Below are 26,014 nucleotides of genomic sequence, written 5' to 3' on the forward strand. Positions count from 1 at the left end.
TTTAAGAGACATATTTTAAGGATGTCTGGATGTTACTTACACCCATACATTGAATGAAACAGTCAACCATATGCCGTTTCCTGTTTGGGACATAGTTCAAAATTTAAAGGAAGGGACCATGATGCGTAAAGACATTTTAAGAAGACAATAAGCAATCGCCACAAGGAGGTTCGATGAACGCAACAGCAATTATATCTGCTTATTATAGGTGTTATTACTCAAATAGATGATTAACCGATGAGCTACCACTTCCTATGGATCTAAATGAAACCTATCTAGACGGTGCACATGAAAGTGGAAGTCGGTCTGCATCGAATATTGATGAAGACAAATCTCGGAAGTTATCTATAAATAATAGGACAACCGCTTCTGTTCCTACGACATCATTATCTCTAAACCAAACAATTTTTCAGACATCCATATCTCCATCCAATTCGACTATTTTCAATCCAATTGCAACACGACAATATGAAGGACCAAACATTACCATGGATTCCACGAACGTTTCTTATATTGGTTCTATGAAATCATTTTCCAATTTAAGACATTCATCTACACAGCGACCAGATAGCCAATTTCTTGACGAACCTACGAGAGAGGATGGTATTGAAGATGACGTGCTCGGCGGTTTAAACAACGAAGCTTTTGATGAAGAAAGTTTGAGAGATAAGTTAAGTGAAAGTATCTACTCTTATGATGGTACACCAACAATTAGAACAAGACTTCGATCACTCGTTAGTAATGAAATTCCAAGTATATTCAAGGAAAACGACTTAGAATCAATGCAGCTTGGCAGAAATAGCGATTTAAAATCATATGACAAGAATTTCTTTATATTTACATCTGCAGGGAAGCCAATATATTCCATGGATGGTGACGATCAACAACTTACATCATGTATGGGTATTATACATACTATAATGAATTACTTTCAACTTGCCACATTTTCTGATATTAAAAGTATTAGTTCGATGGTATCAGGTCAACGCGTTACATTCCTTGACCGATCTCCAATTATTTTAGTAGGATATTCCACAAGAGGTGAAACTCATCATGAGTTGATTAAGCAACTAGATGTATTACATTCGTATATCTTATCATCTTTAAGTGAAAGACAATTGTCAAGATTATTTGCGAAAAGAGATAATTTTGATTTAAGGAACTTCTTGGAAGTTACAGATTTCGAAAATTTGGACGAAATTTGCCATTTACTATCAGATAGATTATATCCCGATCTGCCATTTAATGCTCTCCAATGTTTACCCATGAGTTATTCCACGAGAACAAAAATTCATGAGACGATGTTAGCTGAATTGTCAATCAATAAAACAAAAACGGATGGTAAGGAATTGCTTCCGAGAGGGACTTTATTGTATGGACTAATCATATCACCTAATAACAAATTATGCTCAATAATGAGGCCTAAAGGTCATACTTTGCATACAACCGATTTACAACTTTTGTTTTCGTTGATTTGGAATCAATTTCAAAATGTTAACGAAACCCAGGAAATGTGGGCACCTGTATGCTTCCCAAAATTTAACCCCAATGGGTTCTTATATTGTTACATTAAGTTTCTAAAATCTGAACCGATTGACAAGAAAATAACGTCGAGATGTAGAAAACCAGCATTAGTTCTAATAAGTGCTCAAAAGGATGCATTTTTCCCTTTAAAACAATTTAGTAATAACTTAATTGACGTATTACGAAGGAAAGGAGATAAATCATTATTAAGAGAGATTTGTACCCCTGGAGGGTTTACCATTAGTGAAGTTGGAGCACCATTAATCCACCATTTCATTTATAAATCAAAGAAACATGTACAATATACGATGCCGGAGTTAAATATCAATTTTGAAATACCTGACTTAGAAACAGAATTACTAAAGTATGAGAAAAAAATGAAAAATTATTATCAAGAATTGCATAATTCCATCTTCGATAATGATGGAAATTCTTTTAATGCATCTATTTTGAATTTTGTTAATTGGTATGATACGAGCTTGGAGGATGCTGAATTTGATGGTTTTTTGAAAAAGGAACCCGTCAAAGTCATGGGTTTAGCCTGGTTGACACCAAAATTTGAGCTTTATTTAGTTTGTAATAACGGCGTAAGTGATAAAGAGAAAATTCTAAAAAGTGCGAAAAAAATAGTTTCATGGTGCAAGAGACATCAATCCAGGTTGTTTATACAGGATGGGGCTGTTTTTTGAAAATTATTGAGAGATCTGGTACTTTTAGAATGTCTAATAGTTAGATAGTATTTCTAGCTAATTCTTCTTTCCTCAATTATATCCCTCTTTTTTTGAGGTTCTTCCATTGTTATTGCATGTCTCTTTGTGCAAAAGACTTCTCTGCTGTGAAAGATAAGATATATGGGCTAATTTTTTCGCCACCCTTAATTACTTGCCAAAAATGCTTTTTAATTGGTTTTTTTCGGATCATAATAATCAAAAAGTAATGTAGATTAATCGGTGTATTGGTAGTGGTATTAACGCTACAATTTATAATCGATATACACTTATTATTTACATTAATTTATAACCTTTTTTTTGACTTCATTTAATATGCCCTTGAAATGGTCAAAGTTTGTTTATTCTTCCGGTACGGGCTTATCCTAATATTCTTGTTTAACACTCCAATGTAGTTGTAATTGGTTAGTTATAAGTTCCTTTTTTTTTTGTGATGGTTTCAATGTTGTCTATCACCACAACCTCATTCAACTATAGTATATATAGATTCAAATACTTATTATATGTAGTGAGCATAGAGGTTAATAAGGTAGATACCTAATATTCTAAGATTGGTACCGTTTTCTGGCGTAGCTTCGGTTGCAAAGTCGGCGTGTCAGATATGTGGATAATATAGTTTAATATTTGTTAAGAGTAATTCCCTAATTCAAAGTATTCTTGCTATGTACGTAATATATAGTATAATAAATATAACAGAGGCCCAAAGGGTCCAGCAGTCAAAGACGTCCCAAGATGGTTGCTTATATACGTTAGCGTATGACATAGTATCTAATACGATACAGACCCCTTACTGCATACGTACTAAGCGGTAATGACACATCCGGTGATCAGTCTGACGGAGTCGGTCTAATGGTCGGCCGAACCATCGATAACCCTTATGGAAAGACATATAACAAACAAGCTTGGATACAGTGTAATAATGCTAACAATGTTTTTTCTCATGCTTTTAATATTCAATTAATACTATCTCATACTTATCAATCAGCCTAGGTGTGGGTTTGAGCAACTAACATCAACTTTACGATTGTGTATTTACCTGGTCTCGATATGAAGACCAAATATTAAAATTAAAGATATAGACTATAAAAAGCTATGAAATATTTTGAAAAAAAACTAAAGAGATAGAAATCAAGGCCGACATACCATAATATATTATAGAACAGAGCTATACTATACAAAGGACGCCTTAAGAAAAAGATATTCTCAGATCATTTGTTTGTTTAATGATTATATCTCTTGTCGGTAAAGCCGTGTCTCTTAGTGGCGGGTTTTGGTGTCGTATTCAAGAGGGGAGAGCAGAAAGATAATTATTAGATGGTGTATCCAAAATTGTCATGATACTTTTTTTCACCGTGTATTTTGTGATTTATTAAAGACAAAGGTCTGTGTATAAAAGTAAATAGTTGATATTTATGAAAACAGATAAGAATAGCCGCCGAGCGCGCATTTCCTTGTTAAAATAAAAATTACGATCTTAAAATGTAAAAGGTAAATGTTAATCAAAGTTTTTTTTCAACTGATTTTTTTCTATAAATAAATTGACATGTAGTATAGACTAAATGTATATCGAGATGTATAAAAATAAAATAGAAGGAGATATAATTTATTTTTTTGTTTAAAAACTAGCAATCGATATGTTGTTGTGGTTGTTGTAAATAAAGTTTCCCATAATGCGGACTATTCAAGTTTTTGTTTATCAAATTTTTCACCTCTTCTTTTAACGAAATTAATTGCAGAATCTTTCTTCTCTTTTAAGATAGCGATTCTCATATCAGCTAAAACATTATGAGCTGAATTTGAATGACGATAAACCCCACCTTGGAATGCTCTTGTTCCATCTTTACCAACGGCACTATTTAAAAGTTTTTCACCACCTGGATGTTCCTTTGTATAGTTAGTAACATCATGAATAATCCCTGATATAATTACCAATTTCCTGTTATTATTACTATTTACTTCATTCATAAAATCATTCTTATCCCAAATTGGTAATTCATCCAAAGTTGGTCCCCAATGAACATTATTTTTAAATTTTAAAAGTTTCTTTTCTCTTTGTTGTACTAAAGCTTGTTTAATTGCATTTTGTGAGAATTTTTTCAATCCATTAGCCAATCCTAAACATGAAGTCATATAAATGAAAACTTTTGTTGGATCATATTGATACCATTTAATAGCATTTCTATAATCAGTTGGGAATTCATGATGGAAATTATGATATCCCTCACCAAAAGTAACCAAAGCTGTCAACCAATTATCTCTTGGCGTCCTTTTATCATCGAATGGTTGATCACCTAAATAATGAGCCATTGAATTAATACAGAAAGTAGCTTGTTGAATAGCGAAAACTCTAATAATCCCCGCGTAAACAAACCCACCCAAGTAATCACCATTAAAGAATTTCCCACAAATTAAAGTTGGTAAGATATAACTCATAAAAATCATTAATGGGATATAATGTCTATGTTGAAATCTAACGATCCAATCATCATTTAAATCAGAAATATCAGCTCTTGCTCTATATTTTGGATTTGGTTTTAAAAGCATCCACCCCATATGAGAATACCATAATCCTTTTCTTGCATCATATGGATCTCTTGGTGTATCTGTATAACGATGATGAATTCTATGAGAATGAGCCCACCATTTAATAGAGCCTTCCACATTTGCAGCACCAAATAGGGCGAAAAGTAAACGTAATGGCCATTTGGCAACGTATGAACGATGTGACCATAGACGATGATAACCTGCTGTAATGGTTATACCAGCAATGACGTAATATGCTAAGGAAAAATATAAGATATTCATTTGTAAGGGGACATGTTTTGAAATGGCTAAATAGAATCCAATGATTGGGATGAATACGACTAAGATCATATTCAACCAATTGATTTTTAAATACCAATTATTTATGGTCCATGGTAATTCTGAGATGTGTGGTTGTTGCTGCTCTGGAGTGTATGAAGTGTTTGGTAGATTTAATTGTGTGATTTCTTTGGATCCCATAAGGGAACCTAACCCGTTGACTACTCTTTTATTATTTTATCAGCACCTGCTGCTATGATGTTTGCTTGAATTAAATCCAAATCTTCGATATCCATCTCATTATTAGAGATGGTTTGTGAACAAATTGATGGTGAATCTGTTTGTAGTTGAGGAGGCATGACAATGTACCTATATTTTTCTTTTGTGGTTGATGATTTATTCTTATTTGAAGATATAAAATGTTTTAGTTACATAGATCAAGAGGAAGTATTGGAGACCAAAGAAAGATTACAAGATGGGAACGGAGCACTATATGTATATATATATATATATATATTACACAATTGTTATATGTAAGAAGAGGATGAGTAGTCATGCTGATAATAAGTGTATGCACATTGAATGAAATTGTTGATTAAAAAACCGAACCTGGAAGCTGAAAGTGTCTGGGTAGCTAACGCTGATTAGAACAGTACGGGAGTCCGTTGAGTGAATATACGTATGTTTTGTGGTCAGCGGTTAATTCAAGTCGACAGCTTGATACGTAACTGTTTATTGTTGTTAAACTGTTGAGTTATGTTACTTACTCAGTGACTAGTGCCCAATTGCTAGTGCTCGGGACAATTGAATAATTAATTAAATAATTAATTTGTTGTGGCGGAAGAGACAACAATGGAACGGAGACAGACAGACAGATAGACAGACAGACAGCCAAACGGACATAGATAGATAGTAGTGCTGCGAGTTTGTGTTGCACAACAAATTGGCACACTCACTAAATCAAAAGCCTATACGCAGTTCAACCACGTAAGGTAAGGACTGCAGCAAGCCAAGCCAGAATCTTATCAGCTATTGCTTGTTAAGTGTTAACTCGGAATCATCGGAGGTTCCTTCGCCCGTCGCTGTTCGTCTGATGTCCTCAGTTTCGGAGTCTCCGCTGAATAAAAAAACGCGGGCCCGTGGAACACCAGCCGTTATTTCCATGGACATCGGAGAGTAAGATCACAATCCGCTTGAGGATGTGAAGGCTCCGTTGCACGTGCACCAAAATATGAAGTATCCGCCTGGCAAAAGACGGATGATTAAAGACACAATGAGCCGCGGGTGGCCCCACGGGTAGCAGATCTGCGAAGGCAAGGCCAATGTCTGGGGAAGAAATAGTAATAATAATAATAATAGGAATAGTAAAAATACTAATAATAAGCGATCTTCGTTAGCCAGAGGCAAGACAACAGAAGACAAGGACGCTTAGTGTCTAGAATAGCATATTAATAATAAACTAGAACTTTCCTCTCAGTTGGCAAAGTACGCAGCCTTTTGTTTTTTTACCAATACTTAATCTGCTCCTCCCCATAGTATACTCTTATAAAGAACAGAACGGAAGATATATCTCCTCTCCAGCAAAAAAAAAAGTTATTATAATGCCGAATTCGAATGATAATACTTCGAGAATTACTGATAGACATACTTCCATCGTGGAAATGTTATCTACTCCGCCTCAACTACCAACTCTAACTCACACGAGAACAAACGAATCCATAAATTCATCTTCCAACAATTCAATTACTTCATCATTATCGATGAATTCTTTAAATGATGAATTATCAAAAATCAACACGAATCCTTTATCGAATAATAATAATAGCACTATAGTCACACCGTACACCACTCTAAATAATAATATCAATGACTCAACTTCAACCGCAACTATTCCTATCCCATTCCCATCAAATGAGACCTTCCTAAAGAATAATAATAATAATGCTAGTAGAAATAGTAGCGAGAATATTGTAAACAACAATGAAATAATCAATTCAAATACCCAGATACAATGGCAATCGATTAAATTATTCCAATTAATTGAAACAAATAAATTAATAACCATAGATGGATCAATCTCTGTTGAAGAAGCATTCAACACTTTAATTAAACATCATTTAACTTCATTACCTGTATCTTTATCTTTATCAACCGTTGATAATTCAACTTCAAAAAATGATTATTTGACTTTTGATTATAATGATTTAAATTCATACCTATTATTAGTATTAAATAAAATTAAAGTGTCAAATGAAAAGATAACAAAAGATTGTCAAAATGGGAAAATGGTCCCCGTAGGTGAAATCATTAAATTAACACCAAAAAATCAATTTGTTAAATTATCCAAATTAGATGATTTATCCACTGTAATTAGTATATTAGGCTCAGGAGTTCATAGAATCGCTATAATGGAAGGTCATAAAATAGTAGGAATATTGTCTCAACGTCGTCTAATTAAATATCTTTGGGATAATGCAAGATTATTTAGTGATTTACAACCATTATTTAATTCCTCTTTGAAAGATTTACAAATCGGTTCAATGGTAACAACTAAAAATAAGTTTTCCAAATCTCGTATCATATCAATTAATGGCAACCAACCATTAATTGATGCTCTTTTCAAAATGCATCAAGAAAGAATTTCATCCATAGCAGTAATTGATACTCAAAATAATTTGATTGGTAATATTTCAGTAACAGACGTGAAACATGTAACAAGAACATCACAATATCCATTATTAAATAAATCATGTCGTCATTTCATTTCAATCATTTTAAATTTACGTGGCCTGGAAAATGGTAAAGATTCTTTCCCAATTTTCCATGTTTATCCAACAAGTTCTCTTGGTAGAACTTTAGCTAAATTAGTCGCAACAAAAGCTCATAGATTATGGATTGTTCAACCACCGATAGAATCTTCATCGTCTGCGTCATCTTCATCATCTTCATCTATATCAAATTCACCAGCGTCAAATTCAACTGCAACAGTGTCCGTTTCTCCAACTAAAAACTTCACTTCATTGGCCACCCCAACAGGAACAACAATGTCATCTTCATCTTCTTCTTCTATTGTTTCAGGAACATCAACAACTTCTTCTTCAACAAATTTATTAACATCACCAAATTTATATGAAAAGGAATATCGTGCAGGTAAATTAATCGGTGTGGTATCCTTAACTGATATCTTAAACTTATTAGCTAGAAAACAACCTCAACATAAACAATTAGATCCACAAACTGCAAGAAAACAAAGAGGACATTCTTCATCTTCTTTATCATCTGCTTCATCGTCTACAGCGTAATTTGTTTGTCATATTTATCCCTCGCCCTCTTTGCGTTGTTTATTTATTTATCTATTTATATAGTTATTGATCCTCCATACTCACATAAAATCTTGTTTAGTTCTTACTTCTTTACTTTTTCATGATAAAATACAACTCGTAAATTACCATGATCTTAAGGCCCATCACGATACGTAATAGTTGTCCTCCATTTCCTTTGGATCTAAATCTCTGACATCTAAAATTATAGGTAACGCGCGAAATCCTTTAAAAATGGTCACCATCAATTTATTTATTTAACAAAGAGATGCATTTATATATTTACTCGAGCTTTTAACAAAATTCTATCAATACGGAAAATCCATTGGCATACTTAAACAATGTTGATCACTTTAATGGTATCGAAACATCGATCACCTATCAATACAATCTCTATTTTAAAACAAGTACGACTCACTCAATCATATTCGAATCCACCAGCTTCATTATTAAAGAAACGGAAAATTCGTTTACAAAATTATAACGGTGGTGGGATTGATGACTCTAATAATACACCTAAGGATCTAATCATGACATCCTTAAGAGACGTATGGTCATTATTTCAACCAAATTCAATGAATCAAGAAGATGATGATATAATAGAGAAGGAAAAATACTTGAAATTAATTTTTGAAAAGGTAGAATCTAACCATCTTTTAAAATTGTTTAAATTGTCATCTTCAACTGCTAGTATACCTACGGATTTATTAGAATCAAAGTTTGAAAACATTTCTCAAATTGATAAAGATGTTATAGAGTTAGCTATATCAAAAGAGGCAACTATTGGTTGGAATCAATGGCCTATATATTTAAAACAACTAGACTATTATTTGAAATTTGGTTCATATGGTCCGAGATCAAATATCCAATTCGAAAACGCTGCTCCATTTGTGAATTCTGTATCATCACCGTCGTCGTCTCTAACCTCTTTTTCTGGTAAAAAAGTTAGGAAATTAAATGATGCTTATATTGACTTGTATGCAAATGATCAAGGTTCAAAGTTTTATGATCCTTTAACTACTTCTGTCCTTATTTTATCTTCAATATTATTCATAATAGGTTATATGAAGAATAATGCTCCTAACGATAGAAATGATGAAGAAGCAGAAAGGAATTAGGATTTTGTACTTTTTCTCATCCATGTAAATATACATTTTTTTTGCCCCAATTATTCATAAATGCATAACGATACTTTATATTCTATATATATCAAAAAAAAAAAAAAAAAAAGAAAACATTTTTATTTGAAATGCATCAGTTTTCTAACCATTTTTAGCGTTGTATACTATGTTGTACATTCTATATGTTCATGATAATTATTTTTTTTTAAGTTCCATTACTATACACTGCCATCTCCATCTGAACCTTCTTCTTCTCCTTCTTCTTCATCCGAATCATCTTCCATATCATCCATGTCATCTTCCCAAGACTTCTCTACAGTTTCCTTCACTCGTTTGATATATTGAGATTTATGATCTTTAAATAAAGTAGCAGCTTCCACATTAGCCGGTGAAGCTGGGTTTGGATCATTGAACAAACTTTGAATAGAAGTCAAAATGGACGCCACATCATACGTTGGAGTCCATCTATTTTGTAAAATATCTAAACAAATCTCACCATTAGCATAAACATTTGGATGAAACATTTCACTTAAAAATTTAACATGAGGTCGGTTTATCGGATATTCTTCATCAAATTCTAATAATAATCGGAAAGTACCATCTTCATATGGTGTCTCTGCTGGTCCAATAATCATGGCATTCCATACCATCACATTATCTGGTAAAGGTGATGCTGAAACTCCCGGTGGTGCATCTTCTTTCATACGTTTGAAATCTCTCATTAATCTTCTTCTTGCTGCTGTAGACATCTTTAAACAATGTGTATATGCGAGTGAGCGTACTAGAATTTTTTTTCTGACCGATCTGTCTATCTGTTTCTACCACTTGAAAGTTTATCTCTCACTTAGATAGGAACTTCTTATGTTTTATGAACTTTTGACACCTAAGATTTGTTGTGCCTATGATTCGGTTTCAAAGTTGTTGTTTTTTTTAGCTCTGAGGAAATCTTTAGTTACTGTTAGACTACTTAATATATTTTAAGAGATCCGATACTCTTTATTTTGGCAATCTAGTCCTCTTTCAATACTTATGAGGTAGATACACTAACTTGTCATCTCAACCTTCAAAGGTCCTACGTATATTTCTCACTTTGGTATCTTCAAACTGTAAATGATTAAATTTCCAGTTATTTTCAATCACGTGGACGGAAGAAAACACTGGAGTCATAGAGACCCGCTTTTGGACTTTCCTATCTTTTTACGTACTTACACATATATGTACATACGTACAAATACAGTACAAAAACAGATAAATAAATAAATTGGCATAGTATACAAATAAGCTACTTTAGTAGTTTTTCTCATGTAAATTTATTTCCATTTGGCTTTTAGTTATTCAAGCAGAAATAAGGCTGGAACGGACGGACTTTGAATAGACGAGAATAATGCTTTACCGTTACATAAAATTGGAACTTAACGTTACTTATGAACAGATATGTTCCAAGTTAAGCGGAGTCACCCGAGATTGATATAGTTTATACATTAATATATATATTACTTACTAAGAATTAATATACATGCATATATGTGTTAGTAATCAAAAGATAAAGCATATAGCTATTGTCTATTAAGAACACTAGAACGTTGACCTATGTATGGTAGACTAAAGACGAGTCAGGCGAGGTTATAATAGATAAGTAGATGTATAGTAGCAGATTTTAGAAATATATAGTACCCGTGTTTAGTAATAATATATCATTTATCATCTACTATACTTTATCTAATTGTAATTTGTTCGTATGCGCCATTAAATTTCCTAACTTTAAAGTTGTATCAGTTCCATATCCCGGTATAGAGTTCAATGTCAAATCACCATTCCAATATTCCGCGTAGGTCTTACACATGGCCAGACCAATACCAAGTTTATATCGTGGAGCACGTTCCAACATTTCAATGAGTGGCATTTCAAATTTATAAGCACCTTTCGTCAAATTAGGATGGCCCATTGCTTCCAAAGATGTATGTAAATATGGTCTATTTGCTGCATTGGTCCTTGTCATTTGATCATTCCCGTCGACTTTAAAAGCTTTCAACGATGATGGCGACGAAGACGACGACGATTGATATAAATGATCATATATGGCAACAGTTTGCAATCCAGGTAATTTATGGAAATTCTCTAATGATTCAATAGATCTTTCCTTTGATTTACCAAAGGACCAAATATTTTCATCATGATGTAAAATACCACCCGCTTTATCTGCAAACCGGAATAAAAATGAATCTTCAGTCTTAACAATAGTAACCACTATCGGTTCAGGTTTATCTATTCCTTTCCTGATATAATCTTTGATTGTTGCCTCATAAATATTTCGTAAGATCTCACCCAAGATATATTCTAAATGAGTTGGTAAGAAATAAAACTTCAATTTTGTATCACCTTCAACGATTAATTTGGGTAAAGGAATAGAATCAAAATACATATCTTGAACAAACTTCTCGGATATTTTACTTGCTCTTATCAAGTAATCCATGGCAACACATTCTTGGAAGATATCACCCAACACTAACGTATTTTCCTTCTTACCACTCAAATAATTGGCAGTTATACTTAAATGTTCCTCCACAATCAATCTCCTTGAAATCCTTGCTCTCAGTAAACTGGATAGCAAACTATCAATCTCTTCTCTCGGCAATAAGTCCAAGACGTTACACTCCAGAGCACCCATAACTAAATGAGGTAGATTTAAAGAATTAAAATCTTGCAAGATCCGTTTGATAAATTCACAAAACTTATAATTATCATCAATAGTTTTAATCCGAGGATATTTTCTAAATCTTTCAAAAATATTATAATATGATTCATAAACTTGGGCAAGATGGAAATTATTAACTACATTAAAAGGCAATTTTTGTAACTTATGGATCTTATGAGCCATCCTGATAGCTAATTCCTCTTTTACGAATCTTCCGGAATTTATAATCTTATGTTTAGTTAATGTCGTAGAATCGTCATAATATTGAGCTAATTGAGTCAATGAGACTGCATGAGGTGATTTTTGTAAATAGTCCTTTATAAGAACAGTATCATTATGATAATAATGCTGTGGGTTAACGTATCGTGATTCAGATCGATAACCTTGTAATGTTTCATAGATGTACGGTGTTAATTCCTCATTGATTGGTCTCGTTGGGGAATATTTGGTGAAATCTGGGACCGATGAAATATTCGATGTCTTTACTGAATGTATATATCTTTTGGAATTTCGAAGCAGCTTACCCTTTGGAGTCAGTGATGTAAACATTCCTTATGGAGTGCTCATGAGACGAAAAAGCAATATCAAACTGTTCTTACTTTCATCTCTAATCGTTAGTGTTACTCTTAATATAAGTGCGCCCGATTAATTAAATGTATATTTTTGTTAATTAATATTATTTCAGGGCATGAACATGATTTGTTATAATCTTGATGACTATGTAACTTCTAATGGTGTAACGCAAACAATCTTAGACTGCTACTGATGCATCAACTGAGGTAGGTCGTCAATAAAACACGACTTATCCTCTGATTTTTGGGAGAGTACTACTTTCAAGAATAGCATATTGTGTGACACTAATGGAAGAAGCAAATTTCCCTAAGTCAATATGCTATTCTACAAGGATAATAACTAGGGGAGAATAGTATTAATAACATGATACTTAGAGCACTTAATCCAAAGTGAAAATGAAAATCGTTCTATATAGCATGCATATGATTTGGAGTCGGCTGGGAAGATTGTAAAAAAATGAACGATGAAAAATCTATTATTATATAATTAGAATTAGCAAAAAAGACGGATTCATTTGAACAATAAGAATCTGAAGAAGGTTTACAAAAAATGAAAAACAGCAATAAATGGAATGAATTAATCATAGGGCCAAGGCGGCTAGAGACGTCGAGGATAGGTATATTCTGCATCTCAAGAAAACCGCGAAAAAACCGTCAACTTAGAGATATCCCGCCATAAATTGGCAAGTTATTCCATCATCAACTGATCTGAATTATTATACTTTGTTCAGGGTGGCCAATATTCTACTTTCAGTAATTTTGAGAAGTCAACCCACTTTGTATCTGCGAAGTGTTCCCCTTCATTTATATACGTATAGATATTGAACAATATTATAAATGGAATAAGATTCACTTGGCTTTAAACAAGAACAATCGAAACCCTATAGATGCATATTGTCTGGATGTTGCAGATGCTGTCAAGAAATTAGATAGCAACCATGATTTATAAACATAAGATAACATATTCGTATCTAGCTTAACCAATCATAATTATCTATTTGAATGACAATGCACTCGCCACGTTATCTTGAGAGATACTTAGAAGCATTATTCAGTCTTCAGAGGTCAGTATATCTTTTAAAATATCTGCCACATCTATTTCTTCGTAACTGAATAATGGATGATGATCACACAATGGCTTATAAAAATCATCAGCACTTCCTTTTATGTCGTCTTCAAGCATCTCCCCTTTATTTAAATCCATATGCTTACGGATGAAGCCTTGACGTCCATCCATTAAAAAGTCTTTAAGTTCCTTAAACTGCCGGTGCCTACCACATTGATGAGCAAATCGAACCACATCAACATCAATTTTGTTAAAACGTTCCCATAGTCTATTGTCTGTCTGCTGTAAACAAGCTGCCAGCTGCGTCATATACTGTAAATCACTATAAAAAAACTCTGCTCCATAATCATGACGACGGAGATTAATCATGGAATAACCGATTAACCAGAAAGGTTTATATTTCTCAACAAAATAATCGTTTTTAACACCATGGATCAATAGATTCGAAACAGCATTCTGGCAAACATATGCAGGAAATTTTGTATCATTGTTCAGTACCATATCAGCGAAAGAAGCATTGACCAATGCACCATGTTTGGCATACTCGAAATCTTCGTATTCAATGTTGTAATTTGCAACATCTCCTGTGTAAGCGAAGTACTTATTCCATTTTCTTTTAGTATCCACAGACATGGCTTCGATGACATTATTAAGTTATAGAATTCAATATATATGTATGAGCGATTGTGGCTTCCAATTTGGTACATAACTGTTAACATTTGACTTTACTTTCGCCAACTGTACTCGGTGAAAAGTTCCAGCAAATATCCGGGTGGCGCTCGAGTAGGGTCCACACTTTTATCTTCACTTTAAGCTTTCTCCAAAAAGGCAGTAACAAGAAAATTATGGCATTAGGGGAAAATCCTAAAATACATTTAAGTCTCTCAAAGTTGTAGGGCCAATGGACCTCCCAAATCCCAAGCTTTCTCAGGTTTAGATAACTATAGAAATAAATAGCTTTATATAAAAGCGGTGGTGGTAGACTCCTGGAAGAGGGAGGAGCTGAAATAGCGATTTGTGGTTGTGAATGATCCGACTTACTCATATAATTCCTTGTGTGTAGCTACAAACAATCCAAAGTAGAGAACGCTTGTATATGTAACTTTAAATAAGAAAACAAGTGAACAAACTAGCAGCAACGTTTAGACGTACGTGTTTGTTAACGTTTGGAGCTTCAAAGAGGGCATAGCAATACAAGAAAGGGGAAAATATGTTCTCCGGGGCACCTCTTTTATAAAAATGTAAAATTGTCCAAGAAGTGGCCACACCGTTCTCCCCTCCCCCCAATGGAACTTCCAACGAAATACTAATTAGGATTAACTATTTTTCTTTTTAAAGTCAAACCAAAAATTCTTCGGAGGAAACAAATTTAATTAATTATTCAGTATTAAGTTTTTTGACAGAAACCTTCCAAAAATTCAGGAAATATTAATCATTTTGAACGACTGTGTACAGATGAGAGTAAAAAAAACCACGTACCCAGGTGGGCATGTTACGGTAGAAATAACTTTCTAGCCTACCCTACCCTACCTACTTCAAAAACATTCTAGCCTGCTCCCTAGCTGAACCCGTAACATGCCTGGGTAACCCAAGTAGGACAGTACATAAAATTCGTTGAAACACTACTCCGTACTAAGATATGTCTGGGTGTGATTATCGCTCGCGGGGCCTCTTTTACTTTAGAAAGAACTTAGGTATAGCCAAGAGCCGCCTCACACATTACTGAAACTATGCAGGCAGACCTCTTATACTCAGTTCAAGAATATTCATTACGAACCTTGGGTGGGATTAAAAATAATTTTAGACAGGTCTCTGAGTCTTGACTTCTTCTAGAGTGACGCGTAATGTACATTGACATTTTAAATAAGATCGAAGAAAAATACTATAAAGCTTGCTATGCTGCTTACAATTATGATTTTGATAACTTCGTGGCAAATTTTGAACCTGAAAACCTTCCTTCTTATTACTATGTAGGATATGAGTTTGACGAAAATGAAGATCCAGACCCTTCCACACTGGAATCTCTTACCAACCAACATGAATTAACTTATTATATTGTCAGAGGTGTCCGTTTCAGTTTTTATTTTGCTTGGCAGTTGAGGCACTCAGATTTGCCACTATGTGCAGAGATTTATAGGGCCATCTCAGCTCGGTTCATAATGAGTAACTATTTAGAGGATGATTTCATTAAGGAACACATCCCTGCATGTCTGTGGTACCCCAATATACCAAAGAAGGAAACGTGTTTCAAGTTACTCGAGATTTCAAATGATTATAAGTATAGTCTGGGGGCTCTAGCTGGACTGAATAATTGGGGCGATTTATTCAGTAAGTGTGATTTTGAGTTCATAGATAGCTATATATGGACTATCTTACGTTCTTTTGAAAGACATGAGATGTTGGATATTTTATTACCGAAAAAGCAAATGGGTGAATTTCTAGAAAAATCTGATGGAAGTGTCACATTAAATCCAGAATTGGAGGATTTCGATGGAAACGAGTACATACACAAAAAGGCATCCACGATTAGTGATTATCTGGAGCAATTTGGACCTGGGATTATGGTTAGATTTCATACCATCAACAAAGAGAATTTGAAGTGGGTAGACCGGCAGGGTGAATGCGATGGACCGGCATTTAGGTCTGATATTACAGGTATTGGATTTGTGCAACACGTTAATTTAGAAAGATTAACGCATTTGAACAACAGAATGGAGGAGTTATATATGTGACAACTGGTATTTTTTTGTATTGCCATCTTCTCTTGAACGAGGCCCAAAAGACGTTCGGAACCACTATAAAATCCAGTTTATACAAACAATTTATTTTCTCATGTTTAGATCTCTGTGACAGTGTGAAGATATCATTAATTAGTTAGGGTAGATTCTGTATATAATAGACAATATGCCGTTGTTGGAGATGTGAGTCAGCACCTCTCTTAATTATGAGCTTGGTGATTCTGTATATTACCGAAACGAAATTGTGATATAAAACCATGTCGTTATTAATGTAAACACTTTTAAGCACTTTTTGAAAGCATTGTATGTTCCATATATATACATTATTTGCTAGGCTATAGAATGGTAATCCTCTAGATGATATAAATAAAAAATACCTTGCACAGTATTGTCTGGCTATAGAGAGGCCCTGAATGTTTAAGGGGTCTAACATAGAGACAGTAATAAGTGTTTCTTCTTTTGGTATTGAGCACTATCATACTCAACGCCCTTTACATCATGTTGAGTGTTAATCTTTTCTTCTACCTCATGTGTATGCCATAATATATGCTATATATGCGGAAACTCTAATTATGTAAAATGCCTTTCTCTCTTTTTGTTTCGAAGTCGAAAGCTAGTCCTTCGTTGCTCCATAATATAGTATCTTCTGCTCTTGACTCAACATATCCTGGTCATTGAGTTTGTACTATCAGATACTGATTTTATATATAATAATTTAGAATGTTCTAGAGGGTGTCTATATCTTACGTTAAAAGCACTTCCCTCATAGGTTCCAACAGTTTGAACATTGTAGACGAGTTAAAGTTCTCCCGTCGGTCTGGCTTGCCAGTTGTCTGATATCAATTCAAAATATATATATCAAATCTTCAGAAAGAGCAGAACTCCATCTTTTGAAAACATTTTTACCAGTTCGTATTCTACTTTTTATACAACATTATATGTGTAAAAAATACATAAACATTTATCTATGCTGACGCAGTTTCTAGATATTCCCCCAATGTATCATTGGCAATCTTAATAAATCCAATTTCTGGATTATCCTCATATATTCTAGTATTGAATTTGTTTTCAATTTCATCATGAATTACCTGTAATAAAACATTGTTCCATCTATACCTTAAACTAACAAAGAAACTCATATAGTTCAATATCAACAAAAGATCAATCTTACTGGCTTTAGAGGTAGCAAGTACATTACGGATAGTGAACAATGCTATGCTATGGATAGATGCCATTCTATCTTCGTTAATAAGAATATATGGTCTTGGGGGTAAAGATGGGGCCTTGTTCGACTTGTCATCTTTCAAAACAAGTTCAGATAATTTCTCATTTAAACCACTTTCATCAGAATCATCATTGTCATCTAAAATTTGGTTAGTCTTAGTCGTTAAATCCTTTAAAATCTCCAGAACAGCTGATTTTGCGTGAACGTATGGGCATGACAATAAAGTATCTAGGATAAAATCAAATGCGATTTTTTCAGGAGTTAAACATAGAAGTCGTGTCAATAATGTAAAGCTGGATGTAATAACGATGCTATCCCTCTCGGTACATGTCTTTAATAGTAACATTTGTAGAAACCCCGTTAATATATATGATGGGATATTTTTTAGTCTATCTTTGATCGAAGTGATAGGTTCTTGTGTGATTGTGACCCAGAGCCAAAATCTAATAATTGCTTCTGCACCCTTATTATGAAGCAACTCTGCATATAATGACATGGTAGAGTATCTTAAGTACAAATATATGGCATCTTCAATATTTAATAAAGATATACCTTCTTCAGAATAAAACATAGCCGACAAAATAAGCATACCGTCTGAGTTTAATTCGATAGATATCTCTTCTGCTGCTTTTTTAAGCTCATAAGTATATGATAGTTGGTAGATAACCTGGTTGAGGGCAGACTGCTGCGTTTTGTCATTTTCTTCAATAGATTTTGGTAACGCTCGATATATTCTTCGCGATTCTTCCAAAATTTTGCTAAATTCAGGTTTGAAATCAATGTTATATTGTTTTACCAATTCGAGGTACTTTTCAGAGAACTCAACGACATGTAAATTTAATCCTTCTTCTTTGTTTGAAAGAGACTTGAAGTATCTAATCTCATACTCCACAGCATTATTCTTTAAACAATTTCCAAGAGCAAACGTAAATAATCCACCGATTATTTTCTTTTGCAAATCCGTCTCATCTTTAGACAACTTCTTCAAAGCTTCGGTGGATAAATCTTGTGCGCCTTCGGAAGTCTTATCAATTGAATAGAATTGGTAGTTGTGACAAAAAGAATAGACACGACGTAATAAGAAGCTCGGGTTATTCAATTTTTCTGTACTTTCTCTAATGAATTTCATGAGAGAAGTGGAGACCATTACCAAAAACTTAGATGGATATAGAGTTTCAATTCTGTTCAAAACCCCACCTAACAATTCGATAAATGCATATAATTTCAAAGATAGAATTGTCTCGGGAGTTATCAACTCATTAACGTCAATATCCTCTTTACCTTCTTGTTTGTTCGGAGCAGGCGATACTTGTTCCGTCTGGATCTCCTGCTCTTCCAAGGATAAATCTGAAAGTAGCTCACATCCAGTCATCAAGCATTCCTTAGGATTACCAGTAGTCGCAATTTCGCTAAAACATTTCATCACATTCATAACTATTTGATTTTTGTTTAAAGGTAATTGTTCTTGCATGTTTCTCAATGTGAAAAAGTCTAAGAGGGCTTTTGGAAGATCCCAACTGATTTCATATAATATATCGGGATTTCTTTGAAGAAGTGACAATAATGTCTGCAGGTATTCAACTTTGTCCTTGATAGATCTAGTATCGGTATTGACTTTTTCAGCATAAACATCGATGATTGTTACCAATGATAATGGGTCGTCTTTCTGCTCATCGAATGCTCTAACAAGATTTTCACAGATAGTTGATGTAGTTTCGACCATCTCTTTTTCTACCATAGTTGATTATTAGAGATATCAATGAATCAGATACTCAAGCTCAATAAAAATCTTTCTTATGCTGCAGTTGTACACAAGGTGAGATCATTCCTATGACCGACATACTAAAATCTTGTTAGAATGGTTTCGCGAACCAAGAAAAAGAAAGCCTTTAAAGATAGTAACGCAAACATCATGAAATGAGAGATTTTGAAACTTTGCTAGGTAAAGATCAAAGAAGAAGAGTATTGAAACCAAAGCTATAACGGTGAAAATATATTTAGAAAAATGTCCGAAGAACTAATTGATGATTCAACTATCAACAAGTTAATCCCCCAAATATTTGATCAAATGAAATCTAATTTCGACGCCACAACAACTACAATGGGTTCCAGAACAAGGCGAGATACAACTAATTTTTCAATGTCATCATCATTCACATCTACTCAGTCACTTTTAAAGGAACTAGAATCACTCGATAAAATAATTGGAATGATCGAGAACGTAGATAAGACCTTGAAAAGTGCCTCCCCTCAACATTTAAATAGAATTTATGAAGTTTGCAAATCGACTAATACTATACTAGATTCATGGATAGATATTCAATCACAAGCAGGATACATTACTAGGTTAATGAATGATCCTGTATACTTGAAGTATAGTAGTGACCAATTATTCAATGATGACAATGCAGATGAATATTTAGCTTTGGAGGTTGAAGAAACTGAAAAGTTGAAGAAGCAAATAGAAATAGAGCAACAGAGGAAGTTGTTAGCAACAACAGAAAGACAAACCCTCTCTAATTCAAGACCTCAAGTTAATGTAAGGAGTAGAACACATGTTTCTAAACCAGTAGTACGTAGACCAGTACCTACGGACTCTAGAGGGAACAGACCTAAACCTTCTGGAATACCGACAATACCCACAAGATTAGCAAGGTCGACAGCAAGTAGCTCTAGAAAAATGTTTAGATGATCATTTATAAAATGAAGACGATTACTTCTTTTTTTTGTATGAGAATAAATAAATTAATAAAGCGGATAGAAATTAAGTCAATAGAAAGATAGAAGAAATATATACAAAGTTATAGAATACAGTGAATGAATGAAAATGTAGTTCGCAGGAGAAGTTACCAAGATAACGTAATCATGCTTCTTCCGGAATTTCAGTTTCTTCTAGTAATACTAAAAGATCGGAGGCCTCAACGTTTTCACCATCGTTCACTAACACATCTTTTACCTGACCATCAGTTGGAGATGAAATAATCATTTCCATCTTCATAGCACTTAAGACAGCGACAGCTTCACCTTTCTTGACTAATGAACCCTTATGAACTCTGACTTCGACGATTACACCAGCCATTGGGGCACCAATTTGGAATGGGTTATGACCGTCAGCCTTTGGTTTCGCAACAGTTTCCACCTTTTGGGATCTATCTAGGGTCCCGATTTTTCTCATTTCACCATTCAATTCAAAGTAAACTTCTCTGATACCAGTTTTCTTGTTCAAGTCACCAATAGCCTGAAGTTTAACAATCAAAGTTTTACCTTGCTCAATAACTATTTCTATTTCTTCACCGATTTCAGCTGGAGCCAAGAAGTTTTTCGTTGGTAAAACAGATAAGTCCCCGTACGTTTCTCTGATTTTTTGGAAATCTTCATATACCTTTGGATACATGTTGTATGAAGCAACATCACACTCATCGATATCATCACCAAATCTTGTTTGTAGATCTTCCCTAATAGTATTCAAATCGAAGGGAGCTAATTCTAAACCCGGACGGCTTGTCAATTTTCTTCTTTTATTTCTCAAAATATCTGATCTTAGTGGTTCAGGGAATCCACCATATGGTTGGCCCATTAAACCCTCGAAAAAATCCATAACGGAATCTGGGAAATCTAAGGAATTGGCCAAGCGTTTAACATCATCTGAAGTCAATTTGTTGCTGACCATAAATTGCGCTAAATCACCAACAACCTTGGAAGTAGGAGTAACCTTAACAATATCACCTAATAAATGGTTGGCTTCTCTATATGCTCTTTTTGTTTCAGCCCATTGTTCTCCTAGACCCAGTTGTTGGGCTTGGAATAATAAATTGGTTAACTGGCCACCTGGAATTTCATGTTGATAGACTTCCGGATCAGGACCTTTCAAGTCGGCACCAAAACAAGAGTACAGTAATCTCATTTCAGCCCAGTAAGCATCCAAGTCACGAACATGTTGAACATTAATACCAGTATCAATTTCGCCATCAAGAGAAGCTAATAATGCATTAATAGAAGGTTGGGAAGTCAAACCAGACATAGAATTGATAGCAACATCAACAACGTCAGCCCCAGATACTGCAGCAGCAGCCATTGAAGATACGGCTGTACCAGCAGAATCGTGAGTATGAACATGAATTGGTAGATCTGGATATTTAGCTCTAATTGACCCAATTAATAATTTAGCAGCAGCTGGTTTCATAGTACCTGCCATATCTTTAATACCTAAAAAATGCGTACCCATTTGGACAATCTTATCAGTAACTTCTAAATAGTAATCCAAGTTATATTTCTTGCCTTTTGCTAGCATATCACCGGAGTAACATAGGGTAGCTTCCACGACACCACCAGCTTTCTTAACCGCATCAACACCTACTTTCAATTGGTCTAGATCGTTCAAGGCATCAAAAACTCTAAATATATCCACACCATTATCCTTTGCTTGTTTCACAAAATGATCAATAGCATTATCTGGCAATGAAGAGTAAGCTACACCATTGGCACCACGTAATAACATTTGGAATGGAATATTTGGAACTAATTTTCTTAAAGTTCTTAGACGTGCCCATGGATCTTCATGTAAGAATCTCATTGCGACATCAAAGGTAGCGCCACCCCAGCATTCAAGAGCAAATGCACCAGATAGGGCATGAGCAGTTGTTGGAGCAATTGTTGCTAAATCATAAGTTCTAACTCTTGTTGCTAATAAAGATTGATGGGCATCTCTCCATGTGGTATCCATTAATAATGTACCTTGGAATTGTCTTACTTGTTTAGCAAATTCGACTGGACCCTTTTCTAATAGGACTTGTCTCCAACCAGCTGGTGGTGGCGTCTTTAATACGTCAATTTTATTATTATTTGTATCATATAAAGGTGGGATATCTGGAATTTTAGTTAATCTTGGAATGCCGACTTGGCCCTTAATGGACGATCCATTAACAGCAATATCGGCCAAATAATGCAATAATTTTTGAGCTCTATTTTGAGAAGACACCATTTGGAATAGTTGTGGGGTATCATCAATGAAAGTGGTCCAATATTGGCCACTTATGAAGACTGGATGAGTCAATAATGTCAAGAGAAATGGGATATTTGTCTTGACACCTCTAATTCTGAATTCAATTAGCGCACGAATCATTTTACGACGTACTACTTCATAAGTGGAACCGGAACAAGAACATTTCACCAACATGGAATCGTAATGAGGAGAAATAATTGCACCAGCGTATGCGTTTCCTCCATCTAATCTGACACCATTACCGCCAGCTGAACCATAGACTTCTATTCTACCAGTATCAGGTTGGAAATTTTTAGCTGGATCTTCAGTAGTGATACGGCATTGAATAGCGAACCCTCTTGTTGTAATCTTATCTTGTAGAAGACCTAACTGTTCCAAAGATGCACCAGCAGCGATTTGAATTTGAGCTGCAACGATGTCAATTCCTGTAATTTCTTCTGTAATAGTATGTTCCACTTGAATTCTTGGATTGATTTCAATGAAATAATGTCTATTTTGATCATCAACTAAGAATTCTGCAGTACCGGCGTTTTTATATCCACATTCTTTAGCTAATTTCACAGCATCTGTCAAGATAGCGTTACGTATATCTCTTGGTAAAGTCTTTGCTGGGGCTACCTCGACCACTTTTTGGTGTCTTCTTTGAACAGAACAATCTCTTTCAAACAAATGAATGACATTCCCATAATTATCGGCCAATAGTTGAACCTCTATATGTTTTGGTTTATTCAAGAATCTTTCCACGAAGCAAGTCCCATTACCAAACGCGGTAACAGCTTCGGAAGAGGCACGTTGGAACGCATCAGCGATATCATCACCTTCTCTAACAACTCTCATACCTCTACCACCACCACCAAATGCAGCTTTAATAATTACGGGGAATCCATATTTAGCCACAAATTCTTCAGCTTCCTTAGCTGACTTAATTGGACCAGGTGTCCCCGGAACAGTTGGAACATTGGCTCTTTCAGCCAAATGTCTTGCAGAGACTTTATCCCCTACGGAATCAATGACAGAAGCAGGTGGACCGACCCAAGCGATACCATTTTTTGCAACTTTATCAGCGAATTCAGAATTTTCAGAAAGGAACCCATACCCAGGATGAATGAAATCTACATTATGTTTCTTTGCAATGTTAATAATCTCATCGATGGCCAAATATGCACCGACAGGAGTGAATTGATTTGGTTCACCAATTACGTATGATTCATCTGCCTTTAATCTATGTGTGGAAAGACGATCTTCATGGGAATAGATGGCTACTGTTTTCATCGATAATTCATGGGAGGTTCTGAAGATTCTTATTGGAATTTCCCCTCTATTTGCTACAAGGATCTTGTTTTTCGGACCAAGGAGGTTGAAGTTGTCTCTGATACCATTGAATTTTTTGTTCGACATCCTTTGGATATTATTTTTGTTCTGCTGTTTCTCTGTCTTGTTTCCTGAAAGTCTTGTTTCTATAACAGATTATTGCTTCCTTGGTATATATATCTAGGGGATATTGGGTCTTTGTATTTGAGGGTTGAGATTTGGCGCGAAATTTCTCTATAAAAACAAGAAGATTACTACGTATTATTTATTATTATATGAATCAAGTACACACGTAGATGAATACGGGATATATACATCGGTTCCTATCATTCTTATACTAATGTAAAGGATATCATACGAGATAGGTTCCCTACACATGTACATAGGAATGGGTTGCTCTGAATGATTGATTGAAATATGCCATAACGTTGGATGGTCATTCCATTAGAATTGATAACCGTTGACAGTTCTGACGAACGCCACCATAAACTATTATCAGATTTCTATTTGATAGTGTTATCCCTGCCGGCAAGTGACCGTGACAGTGACGTGAGTACCATACGTATGCTCTACAAAGAGGAGGCAAACTAATGTATGTACGTATGACACAGACGCGGACACACAGTTTCCCACGCTATTTTTTTTTAGCGACGGCGTTCAATGTCCGCGCTTCTTGCTCGTTTCAACTTGAACTAAGATCTTGCCCTCACTCGGTCAATAAATAAACTTGAAAGATGATTTAAATCCTGCGACCGTTGCATCGGTGACACACTACAGCGCAACAATACGGTACATTCTTTAGCGTATATCTATTTCTATTATATAAGATCAAATAAATAAAAGATTAATCCTTCTTAACAATCGTATCCGTTCGAAAAAGACTATGCGGGTGATATTACTGGTTCCATACTCTACTCGGGTGAGCCACCAATTGACCCACTTCGAGCTTTTCCAAAAAGAGGATAGCCCGAGACCCTATTTCCCCTGTCTTTTATCTGTTCGACTCAATCAAAAACAGATTCTAGAAGGCCAGTCTTGCCTTGACTAGCCAGAACAAGCCCTCTCTCTCAAGCTTCAAATATCAACAAGTCCTAAAGTCTGAAGTTTGTTATTTGCTTGCTTATTTGAAGCAACATATGCATATGTACTCTACTTTGAATATTTATTAGCCATACGCGAGAAATCATATCACCAACTCGGATCATTTACCCTCAAAACAAAAATTTGGGCGATTTCGTCTGTTTTTCCTCGAAGTGATTCAAACAATGGAAAATCTTCGGAACAATAGGCTACTATGTATTAAGAAGAACGTAGGTAACGGATATATTTTCTGATATTGCGTATGAAAGGAAGGTAATGTAAAAAGATAGTAAAAGATTACCTGTACTTAATTTCACAATATCGCTTCGTTTTCTTCGCATAATATATACAAGAATATATATTCATGAAAACTTAGGGTAGATTCCAACTTTTATTTTCTTTACTGTGGAAATATTTCATACCAAGCAAAGAAGAAGGTACCGACATGGAAATCAGCCACAGGAAGGTGAAAAGGGGAACTAGTAGGTCATATATCTAAAAATATGAAGTGGTATTTGATAATAAGGTTTTATTCCACATGAGTAATATACAATATCTGCGACAGTAAAAACGTTGTCATACCATATGAAATACCAAAAAGAGCACATCTAGGGAGCGTTCAATAATGATGATTTAGATTATGTCTATATATGCGTAGTTATCTATCTTCATTAATTGTTAACAAAAAAATTAATATGTCAAATAAAGATACCGGTGGAGGAAAACAAAAAGGTACTCTTGTTAGGTCCTTCTCTGCAATTATAAATTGAAGCAGATCAATGAACTTTCTGTTATTGTTGGGTGTTAATATCTACTTTGAAGATACTCGA

At 34.6% G+C, this 26,014-nt stretch overlaps 11 protein-coding genes across 11 annotated transcripts; 5 read left to right on the top strand and 6 right to left on the bottom strand.

Moving 5' to 3' along the window:
* Positions 1-254: 254 nt before the first annotated feature.
* On the top strand, positions 255-2,213 carry MON1 (guanine nucleotide exchange factor MON1; the record flags this gene model as incomplete). The annotated part of the gene is made up of 1 exon (XM_003671925.1): positions 255-2,213. One exon carries the CDS (start codon positions 255-257, stop codon positions 2,211-2,213), a length of 1,959 nt encoding a protein of 652 aa, XP_003671973.1.
* Positions 2,214-3,929: 1,716 nt separating this feature from the next.
* Positions 3,930-5,255, bottom strand: OLE1 (stearoyl-CoA 9-desaturase; the record flags this gene model as incomplete). Its single annotated transcript, XM_003671926.1, has 1 exon — positions 3,930-5,255. The coding sequence occupies one exon, from the start codon at positions 5,253-5,255 to the stop codon at positions 3,930-3,932; it is 1,326 nt and encodes a 441-aa protein (XP_003671974.1).
* Positions 5,256-6,655: 1,400 nt separating this feature from the next.
* SDS23 (Sds23p) lies at positions 6,656-8,356 on the top strand (the record flags this gene model as incomplete). Its single annotated transcript, XM_003671927.1, has 1 exon — positions 6,656-8,356. The coding sequence occupies one exon, from the start codon at positions 6,656-6,658 to the stop codon at positions 8,354-8,356; it is 1,701 nt and encodes a 566-aa protein (XP_003671975.1).
* A 359-nt stretch (positions 8,357-8,715) lies between these two features.
* On the top strand, positions 8,716-9,492 carry GEP7 (Gep7p; the record flags this gene model as incomplete). Its single annotated transcript, XM_003671928.1, has 1 exon — positions 8,716-9,492. The coding sequence occupies one exon, from the start codon at positions 8,716-8,718 to the stop codon at positions 9,490-9,492; it is 777 nt and encodes a 258-aa protein (XP_003671976.1).
* A 221-nt stretch (positions 9,493-9,713) lies between these two features.
* On the bottom strand, positions 9,714-10,244 carry RAD6 (E2 ubiquitin-conjugating protein RAD6; the record flags this gene model as incomplete). Its single annotated transcript, XM_003671929.1, has 1 exon — positions 9,714-10,244. One exon carries the CDS (start codon positions 10,242-10,244, stop codon positions 9,714-9,716), a length of 531 nt encoding a protein of 176 aa, XP_003671977.1.
* A 959-nt stretch (positions 10,245-11,203) lies between these two features.
* Positions 11,204-12,739, bottom strand: PKP2 (protein kinase PKP2; the record flags this gene model as incomplete). Its single annotated transcript, XM_003671930.1, has 1 exon — positions 11,204-12,739. One exon carries the CDS (start codon positions 12,737-12,739, stop codon positions 11,204-11,206), a length of 1,536 nt encoding a protein of 511 aa, XP_003671978.1.
* A 1,074-nt stretch (positions 12,740-13,813) lies between these two features.
* Positions 13,814-14,461, bottom strand: NDAI0I01670 (uncharacterized protein; the record flags this gene model as incomplete). Its single annotated transcript, XM_003671931.1, has 1 exon — positions 13,814-14,461. The coding sequence occupies one exon, from the start codon at positions 14,459-14,461 to the stop codon at positions 13,814-13,816; it is 648 nt and encodes a 215-aa protein (XP_003671979.1).
* Positions 14,462-15,672: 1,211 nt separating this feature from the next.
* NDAI0I01680 (uncharacterized protein) lies at positions 15,673-16,560 on the top strand (the record flags this gene model as incomplete). The annotated part of the gene is made up of 1 exon (XM_003671932.1): positions 15,673-16,560. One exon carries the CDS (start codon positions 15,673-15,675, stop codon positions 16,558-16,560), a length of 888 nt encoding a protein of 295 aa, XP_003671980.1.
* A 971-nt stretch (positions 16,561-17,531) lies between these two features.
* Positions 17,532-19,529, bottom strand: YBP2 (Ybp2p; the record flags this gene model as incomplete). The annotated part of the gene is made up of 1 exon (XM_003671933.1): positions 17,532-19,529. One exon carries the CDS (start codon positions 19,527-19,529, stop codon positions 17,532-17,534), a length of 1,998 nt encoding a protein of 665 aa, XP_003671981.1.
* Positions 19,530-19,796: 267 nt separating this feature from the next.
* Positions 19,797-20,483, top strand: DUO1 (Duo1p; the record flags this gene model as incomplete). Its single annotated transcript, XM_003671934.1, has 1 exon — positions 19,797-20,483. One exon carries the CDS (start codon positions 19,797-19,799, stop codon positions 20,481-20,483), a length of 687 nt encoding a protein of 228 aa, XP_003671982.1.
* Positions 20,484-20,654: 171 nt separating this feature from the next.
* On the bottom strand, positions 20,655-24,191 carry PYC1 (pyruvate carboxylase 1; the record flags this gene model as incomplete). The annotated part of the gene is made up of 1 exon (XM_003671935.1): positions 20,655-24,191. The coding sequence occupies one exon, from the start codon at positions 24,189-24,191 to the stop codon at positions 20,655-20,657; it is 3,537 nt and encodes a 1,178-aa protein (XP_003671983.1).
* Positions 24,192-26,014: the final 1,823 nt, after the last annotated feature.

The sequence above is a fragment of the Naumovozyma dairenensis genome, chromosome 9, assembly GCF_000227115.2.
Source record: "Naumovozyma dairenensis CBS 421 chromosome 9, complete genome".
NCBI classification, from domain to species: Eukaryota; Fungi; Ascomycota; class Saccharomycetes; order Saccharomycetales; family Saccharomycetaceae; genus Naumovozyma; species Naumovozyma dairenensis.